Source organism: Nanorana parkeri, unplaced genomic scaffold, assembly GCF_000935625.1.
Source record: "Nanorana parkeri isolate BGI_ZX_2015 unplaced genomic scaffold, ASM93562v1 scaffold44, whole genome shotgun sequence".
NCBI lineage: Eukaryota > Metazoa > Chordata > Amphibia > Anura > Dicroglossidae > Nanorana > Nanorana parkeri.
This window is the reverse complement of record NW_017306312.1, coordinates 1,081,453-1,090,887: the sequence shown is the minus strand read 5'-3', so window position 1 is coordinate 1,090,887 and position 9,435 is coordinate 1,081,453. Positions and strand designations below refer to the sequence as shown.

At 43.0% G+C, this 9,435-nt stretch overlaps 1 protein-coding gene across 1 annotated transcript; it reads left to right on the top strand.

Moving 5' to 3' along the window:
* The first annotated feature begins 6,254 nt into the window (after positions 1–6,254).
* SP9 (Sp9 transcription factor) lies at positions 6,255–8,951 on the top strand. The gene is made up of 2 exons (XM_018572359.1): positions 6,255–6,418; positions 7,657–8,951. The coding sequence occupies exons 1-2, from the start codon at positions 6,398–6,400 to the stop codon at positions 8,938–8,940; spliced, it is 1,305 nt and encodes a 434-aa protein (XP_018427861.1). The 5' UTR covers positions 6,255–6,397; the 3' UTR covers positions 8,941–8,951.
* The last annotated feature ends 484 nt before the right edge of the window (positions 8,952–9,435 follow it).

Below are 9,435 nucleotides of genomic sequence, written 5' to 3'. Positions count from 1 at the left end.
TGAAGACCTCCACAAGTGTATATCTAGTGAATGAATTGTTTAGACTTATCCAACCTACAGTTTGGGAAATGTAAATAAAAATGGACAGAGATTGGACAATCAGATTTGAATATGTGTGGTCAGCTTAAATAAAACTTGTACTCCATTTTAAGCATCTAAAAGAAAGTCCTGCCAGACAGCACAGAATGCCCGCCATTGCTCCTATAGTAGCTGTAAAAGCTTCTACTGTGCCCCTCTCTGATTTAGTTTTACTTGTTACTGTGGGGGGAAGGAGGGTTGACTTTATCCTAATGGCTTAAGCTGTGTATACACTGTTAGATTTTTGCAGCTTTCAGGCTAAACAGAAAAAATCTAACAGATATCTCAATTCATGCTAAATAACGGAGATGGAGGAATCTCCCACTGCAGCCTGAACAGTGGCTGCATCTGATTGGCTGTTAGGATGGCAATTTTCCACCCAGCGCCTTTGATTTTTGAATCAAAGGATACCAAACCAGAGCTGGCAGACAGGGACACCCACTGAGTGAATTGTGGCTAGTTTATCAAGAAATGGCTGGGATTCGCTCAGTGTGTAGCCAGCATAAGACTTCCCATATGACATTCCACTGTCCTATAAGAATGCCTTTACTAGCTATTTAGGCTGTCTGATTAGCCCAAGGGTAGGCAGCCTTGGCACTCCTGCTGTGGTGAAACAACAAATCCCATCCTCTGCCTCTGGAAGTTATGCCTGAGTCTTGCAATGCCTCATTAGACTTGTAGTTCAACAACAGATGGAGTGCTGAAGTTGCCTGCCCCTGTTTTAGACAGGAATAGCAGTTGGCAGGGCTTAGCAATGGAACATGGGAAACTCAGTGACGAAAGAAAACTAAATCAGAGAGGAGCACGGTGGCTATGTTTAATAAGGATAACAGCAGGTCATCTGTGGTTTCTGCTTAATGTGATGTTAAAGTCAAAAGGTTTTTAAGCTATTTAAAAATAGTGATGAAATCACTTACAATGGATGCTGGTTCTTAAAGTTTAATAGCTTTAGTTTCCTGCAGAATCAGCTGGTCCCCTGAGCATGGGTCCTGACCTCCTGTTATAGTGGCTCCTTTCCCTTGCAGGGTCCTATAGAGCCACCTATGTGTGTGTCTCCAAACACAAAGACATAGCAAGGCAAGACACTCTCATCCTCCCGTCTCCATGTTAGTACATGGAGCTGCTGGAGTCTGCTCTGTTCTTTGTGATCTTGTACTGGACAGAAGTTAGGGGAAGCTGAGCTGAGAGAATTGGAGCTGTTCTGAAATATAATAAATGTCAGTGTTTAGGCAAAAATATAAAGAAGTACTTTGATGGGCATTGCATATTTGTTCTATCTGTATTTAATATTGAAAAATAGATTGAGAGTTTAATACTACTTTAACTCTGTCCTTTAAAAGTTTACATTGGAGTGCAGGTTCACTTTAAGACCTGTATATAATGTGTTATATATACATGTAAAGAAGGAGTACTCCAGCCAATGGCTTGTGAGCCATATGTGACTTTTGCTGTTGCTCATGACAACCTCATAGTCACTGTGAACATCTGCTGAACTGTACACTTCTCATAAGCCTGAAGACAAACAGCCACACTGTAACAGATTGGTCATTTTACATGTATTTGTATTAAAATAAAATAGTTACTTATAAAATATAATGATCATCTTACAGTTTCAGCTTGACATAGCAAGGATCAGAAATAAACCCATACAAGGTTCCCAGTTATACTTCTCTACTTCCCTTCCAGTGGCTGGTGAGCCACATACTGCTTTCATCCACCTCGGCTATACTGTGACAACTTCTCAGTTAGAACTTCGTGCTCTAGCCAAACATTTTTACAATATACACTTCCACTAGACATGAAAACGAGCAGATGATGTCTTGTTATTCAATGCTATATAAATGTTCACCATGAATAACCAAAGCGTTTAGTTTTTTATCCCTTGCTGCAAACTGTCATCTTTTAAAAAGTAATTCACAAGCTGAGAAAGGACGATGAGCCCTCATTGAATATTTTTGAGTATGTTCCAAATTTATTGATCTCAGGTCTCTATGTATGGGACAGCATGTGCTCTACATAAAGTCATACGTGTTGTACTTGCCCTGGGATAGTACATGGAGCTCCCTCATTAATTCTATTCCCCTTATTATGCTTTAAATAAAGGTTTGGATACCGCAAAGAACAGAACGCTGCCGAGCTCCTCTCTAAAAATGAATTCTTCTCCAGCCCAGTCTCATTCACTCCGTATTGTACTCTGTCCCGGATACACTGCTTACAATGTACTTCTCATACTGTCACTCCACAACTGGGATTTAAGGAAACCATTCCCTGAAAGTTTGTTTTGTAAATGTATGCAGCGACTTCAATTTGACAAGATTGTTGTAGAAATAATAAATCCTTCCAATAATTGCAGTCATTAAATTAATCAAATGCTGGAGGTGCACCATATACCTTTTATATGACAGTGTGTGCAAGCATGAGATTACACCAAGGGGGAATGGAAACCCACATATACTGTAACTATAGAGGAGATGTATGCGAGAAGTATGTGATCCAATGTTTGTTATATACATTATGTATCTGTCTGCCTGTGTAACAAGACTATTTCTCTATAATCTGTCTATGTCTTTGTAATATATGTTTCAAATGAAATTCTTATACAATGTAATTCCTAGGGGACACTGGGTGGAAGATGATCCAAAGTAGATTATAGATGCTGCTTAGCTATCCTATTTTATAATGTATGTCACAATACCTGGCACGCTCTAATATAGATAGATAGATAGATAGATAGATAGATAGATAGATAGATAGATAGATAGATAGATAAAATTTAGATAAAATTTGTCTATCGTTCATCAGTCTGTTTGCAACAGCTATCTTTCTGTAGATAGCAGATAGATAGATAGATAGATAGATAGATAGATAGATAGATAGATAGATAGATAGATAGGCAAACAAACTAACATACTTGAACTTGGCACACACTAATTAGATCTATTTGTATATATCTGCCTACCTTTACAATGTGCCAACTTCAAGTCTATTAGTCTGTCTGTTTCTATCTATCTATCTATCTATCTATCTATCTATCTATCTATCTATCTATACTAAGTTCAAGTCTATAGACTGCTTATATCTATCTGTCTGTCTATCTTTAAGTGCCTCTTAAATAGGAAGATTTATTTCTAGTGTATACATCTTTTTCCACAATTACTTTTGTACAAAAGTAAATACCTGTAGCAAATGTATAAAAAATGTTAATAGTTAATGTAAAATAGTTTATTTTCATAGTTCAGTTGACATTCTTAAGTAGTCATTAAGGCAGACAATGCTGGGCACTACCAGTAATAATACAGTGTAGCCATGGTCAATGTATCTCACAATGTATGTATATATTTTCTGTCTATATAACAGACTGTAACCCTTCACCTACTGCAGAATTTTTATGTGGGGGTCGATCCACTTGGTGCATATATATCTACATTATCTATATAGGAGCAGGCTGACTGCACAGACTGCGGTGTACATATCCCCAGTGGTGTCTGCAGTGGAGTCCCCATGTATCCATTACACCCGCTACACCCAGAAGTGGCTATGAAGAAACTTATAGGCATTTACAAAGCACTGACATTCAAACTCCCTCCAAACACGACTGAAGCACAGGGGCTGGCTTCCCTCCTCTAAGGTGTTATTTTATCAGCATCAGTTGATTTGATAATAACCAGTCGATTATATAAAATTTAAATGAAAGTATAATTATAACATATACTGGTGGCAGATGCCCTGCTGCTGGCAAATGGCAGGATGCTATTATTTTTCAGAGATGTGCCTGAGGGTTGGAGACTTGCCTTCTTCTATGTTGTCTGTAGCTGGAGATATTTTACTTATTTGCACATTGGACCTGTTTATTGATTAAACAGATCAGACATCTCATATACTCAACACACACTACAACACAGACAGAGCCCCCATGTACGACCATGGACTGCTGTATCTCTATGGGCACTGCTGCCTTATCATCATATACACTGCAATGTACTATTGTGAGAGAGAGAAATGTGTATATATTGTTGTCACATTAAATTCATATTTTGTGTATGTCATGCTTTGGTATATATGAATATATGATACATCTGTATTATTTTTGGGGATTCATGTTTGTATATTGTGTGTTAGATTATACAGATGACATGATTTATCAGTTATTATAAACACATAAAATGTACAACATAACACACACCAACGTGAAAATGTCCTCTTATATCCTAGCAGAGGGTACAATGCCGCTGGTTTTAGGAGTGATTCCGGAGTTAATGATAACACAAAAGCAGAAAAGAAGTGAATAATACGGATTTGGGATTAAAAACTGATCCCACTAGAGGTTTGTCGCCCTGTTTCCTCCCCTCGGTGAAGAATTTGTTTATGCAGAAGGGATGTTTAATAGCACTAATTGCATTGCAGTTAAATTGCCCTGATTGCAGAAAAGGAGGCAATTTGCGTCCTCCCCGTCTGGGCTCGCAAGAAATTGTTCCATATTCACCTCTTTACAGAGAAGTGGAGGTTTAAGGCACAGAAGTCTGCACAAATTACCACTCCGGCTGACTGCTAGCATTCAGCCACTATAATAGAAGTATTATTTGGCCGTTTTGAATAATGTAAAACGGTAGAGGCGAACCATTCTGCGCTAAATTGCATTTAACTTTTACAACAAAAAAATAAAAACCCCGATGATTGTCTACCAAAGGGGCCTTTTGTCAATGGATATTGTCATTAAATGCCAGTGTTTTAAGTGGCGTCTCATCTGTGCCCTGCAGAAGACACATCTTTGTTTTAAACGTGAAGCAGAAACAGAAGAGACCCCCAATATGATCAATGGGAATTTGTCTGAATTCAGAGCACAGTACACACTGGCATTTAAAGGGCAGAGTGCGATCCTCCTGGACTGGGATAGTGTGTATAATGAATCAGATCGTTATTGATTCGTGGATGGATCGTGCTGCACACTTGTAAGTTGAATTTAATGCTAGACATAAAACGATTCCAAGTTCAGATAATCAGGGATTGAACTGCCCCATGGGATGTGTAGGAACGCCTCGATGACACCTCTATTAGCACACGGCCAGCACATGGCATTAATATGGAGAGCTTCACCTGTTGTAGCCCCGGCTGATCACTCACCTCTGGTGGGTTTGTCAGGATTAGAGTGTGCCTCCTCCAGATGATCACAAGAGTTGGATGACAAATTCTGCATCTCTCTCATCTCAACTGAACCAGCGAGAGGCATCCAAAGGCTCCGCTTGGCTACACGCGAATTTGTCCGCCTCTTGTCTGCGAACCAAACACCCAATACAGCGGCCGACACCACCGACACGATCAGGAGTGACAACCTCAGTCTGGCCATCGCTTAGGAGCCAATAAAAGCTGTACTTGGAATTTAAAAAAAATATGAATAAATGTCAATTATTTCACAGAGTCCATAAAAAGTGCTGCACTTATAAAAGTATAATATGTGTAATAAAAATGTATTGTATGGAAAAGTTAAATCAACGTATATACAAACAAATGAAAATGGAGAACTTTTAGGGGTGAGCTACCTTTGAGATCAGTGATGACAATAATGTGCCAGGGATGATGTTCTTTAAAAACGAAAATGGTAAGATGGCCAAAATAATAATAATGATAAGGATAATATAATAATATAATAAAATTATATTATTAATAATAATAATAATAATAACTATAGTTGCCCAAAAGTGGTATAAAATAAATGCCATTAAGATGCAGAAGAAAAGCTGCCACTGGCCAGTGTAATTAAGCAGACACTGATATTTTTTGTGCATCAGAATCTGTTGGCAGTTGGACAGGCAGAAATATTGTTGGAATTTGGGAGTTATTAGATGTGTGCACAACAATCTGGGCATTTCTGTCCTAATTTTTTTTTTATTTGGAGGGGAATTATTAACCCCCTGTAGGGCAGAAAGCAATGAGATCTGACCAGCTCCCTCTGGGCAGGAGAAGGTTAATCCCATTTGACCATTTTTTTTTCCTCCCCGAACTCCAAGGCAATGGAGCTTCCAATTCCTCCCCTCCTTTGAACGGCCAGGCTTGTAAGAGCGCTGATTTCTTGCAGCACGTCGCCTCTCATTGGCTGCGACCCGGCTCCCAGTCGGCGTTCGGAGCTTCCTGATTGGCTCAGAAGGGCAGCCAGCGGTACTTCAAAGCAGGCGCTGCAAGCGCAAAGCCTGAGTCTAGTCCGCCGCAGACAGTAGGAGGATCCGCACTCAGAGCAACTTGTGCTGAGGAGCAGAAGGCAGAGGGCTGCCAGCTACTGACCCCGGGCACTCACTCCTTTCCGCAGCAGTGCAAGCGACGGGCTATGGCTACGTCTTTACTTGGGGTAAGTCAACCTGAATTTCAACTTTCCCTAAAACTGGCAGCAACCGATGCACAATCACATGGGCAAAAAAGTTGCAAATGGAAAAATGAAAGTTTTCTCTAGTCTGATATCAGTCTATAACAATTCTAGCAGGGGATCCAATATGACTAGTAATACTAAAAATAATAGTAATAATAATCTAGGTGATGGGTAGGCTTGCCTTAACTTTATCCAGCATTTTTTTTTACCTACCAGTTTACTGCATTTCTTTTATTTCGTTCATAACAATGCAGCCCGAACGATATCACTTCTCCTAATCCCTGAACCATTACCACATCAATACAAGCAGCCAGCACTTATGTATGATTTGACTCTGCGGTTGTCTCCTGCTTCTTAAAAGCTCTGGCGCACGATCCCGTGGACCTGCAATAAAATCAGGTCCCCCATCCTTCTATTCCAGGGCTCCATAGGATGTGGCTCTAATCTAATATGGCAGGGCACTCATATCGCCTTGTAGGATTCTGATAATAAGGGAGAGGGCTGTTGTTGTATTCGTAGCCAACGATGGGCAATAAATAACCTCCATCAATTGGTATCTTATTTATTTTGCTAACAAAAAAAATATTTTCATTGCAGTGTAAATCTTTGATGTGCCCCAGATCTTTAAAAAAAAAAAAAAACGGCTTTAGATCAGTATTGATCCTTGCTAAAAGTAAAAATCATAATTTTATTTTATTATTACATCTGTATCAAACCTATTGCAAATATCTCCAACAGCTCATTCCTACAAAATTTACTTAGGTAAAATAATTAATGAAGGAAAACCAGTGTGCTAGTATTGCATTATTTTATAGTAATATAGTGTATATTGGGGGGATGTTAGTATTTTGTGACCAAAGACAAAAGGAATAATACAAAATAAATCCAGGTAAAATATTTTGGCACTTCAGTGGTGCACTCATCAAGGGCAACTCATTACAGCAAGGGTTGGATTGAAGGCAAGCTTGTGGGAAGGGAAGAGTTAAGTTGTTTGTGTTTGGTGATGTCAGTGACTCTTATACCCAGGTCTCTGGAATACAAGCTCACTCCTGTGTCTATGGCACTGGAACACTGTGCACCTGGGGTAATTAGGAGGCGATGGCACCTGGTCTGGAGTGGTTGGCAGGGGCATGCTGGAAAGGAAATGGGGATGAAGCCAGGGATGGTGCCAGGTTGGATGGAGATGTATTTTGATGATGTACTTGTTTGTGTCCCCCTAGGAAGAGCCAAGATTTGGGACCACTCCTCTGGCCATGTTGGCTGCTACCTGTAACAAGATTGGGAACACCAGCCCCCTGAGCAGCCTGCCGGAGTCCAGCGCCTTCGCCAAGGGAGGCTTCCATCCATGGAAAAGGTCCTCATCCAGCTGCAGCCTGGGCTCCAGTCTTGGGGGATTCACAGTCGCCAGCAGCAGGGCCTCCAGCGGCCTTTCTGGAGGGAGTGCCACCGCCAATAGCGCCTTCTGCCTGGCATCCACCTCCCCCACTTCCTCAGCCTTCAGCAGTGACTATAGTGGCCTCTTCTCCAATGCCTCTGGGATGTCCCCGCAGGAAGCAGCTAGCCAGTCCGCCTTCATCTCCAAAGTGCACGGGACAGCGGATGGACTGTACCCACGGGTGGGCATGGCACACCCATATGAGTCCTGGTACAAGTCAGGCTTTCACTCCGAGGTGGCCAACGGGGCCTCAGCCTGGTGGGATGTGCACGCTGCCAGTCCCAGCACTTGGCTGGAGGTGCAGAACCCCCCGGCCGCCGCAGCTGCTCTGCAAGGGGCTCTACATTCTGGGGCGCCACATAGCCAGCTCAGTGGCTACAGCCCGGACTTCAGCTCCCTTACCCACTCAGCCTTCAGCTCCACTGGCCTGGGCTCCAGTGCTGCCTCCCACCTGCTCTCCACCGGGCAGCATCTACTCTCCCAAGAGGGCTTCAAGCCGGTACTGCCCTCCTACCCGGACTCTGGCACCTCTATGCTCTCTGGGGCCACCGGCCCAGGAAGTGGAGCTACAGGACGCTCCGCGCGCAGGTATTCCGGCAGAGCCACGTGCGATTGTCCGAACTGCCAAGAAGCGGAGCGGCTGGGTCCCGCGGGGGCGAGCCTTAGAAGGAAAGGTCTTCATAGCTGCCACATCCCCGGCTGCGGCAAAGTGTACGGCAAGACGTCTCATCTGAAGGCTCACCTGCGGTGGCACACGGGGGAGCGACCTTTTGTCTGCAACTGGCTCTTCTGCGGAAAGAGGTTTACCCGTTCAGATGAACTCCAGCGGCACCTCCGCACCCACACGGGCGAGAAGCGCTTCGCATGCCCCGTCTGCAACAAGCGCTTCATGCGCAGCGACCATCTCAGCAAACACATCAAGACGCACAACGCGGGAGCAGGCGGCGGGGGCAAGAAGGGCAGCGACAGCGACACAGACGCCAGCAACCTGGAGACCCCGAGATCAGAATCCCCAGAACTCATCCTGGAGGGAGTCCGGCCAGGCAAAGACTCAGGCAATGACTCTTAGAAAGAGGCGACCTTTTAGGGGCGCAGACTGAGCCATCCCAGTGAAGGCAGCCACCTCTGGGGCACACAGGGACTTTAGACTTGGGCGCAGTGCAGGTGATGCCACCTCTGGGGCAAGGTGACTCCTGGGGGTGGGTGGTGCTGAGAGACTCTGGGTAGCACTGTGAAGGTGCAATAACTCCATGCTGAATTGCACTGGACTAGCTTGTGCTGGCAAACTTTTAGAGACGACAGCAATAGCATCAGTGGAGGAAGGACACTGACTCAAATCTACATTTATTTTTCTGTCCTGGTTTTCACCATCTTACAGAAGGACCAATAATTATCCCCTACTGGATTATGATGTTCATGATACTTCTTACAGGTCCATTCCAAATCCGAGTCTTTTTTTTCCTTCTTTAAAACAAACACAGACATAAAGGTGAGAAGTGCAACGTCGCAAATAGGAATTCTCTGGACATTCTCTGTATTCCCATGAAGCTGTATAAATAAGTTC

Coding starts and splice junctions, on each gene's coding strand:
- SP9 (XM_018572359.1), top strand. CDS start 6,398: ATGGCTACGTCTTTACTTGGG. Junction 6,419..7,656: donor TGGCTACGTCTTTACTTGGG/GTAAGTCAACCT, acceptor GTGTCCCCCTAG/GAAGAGCCAAGATTTGGGAC.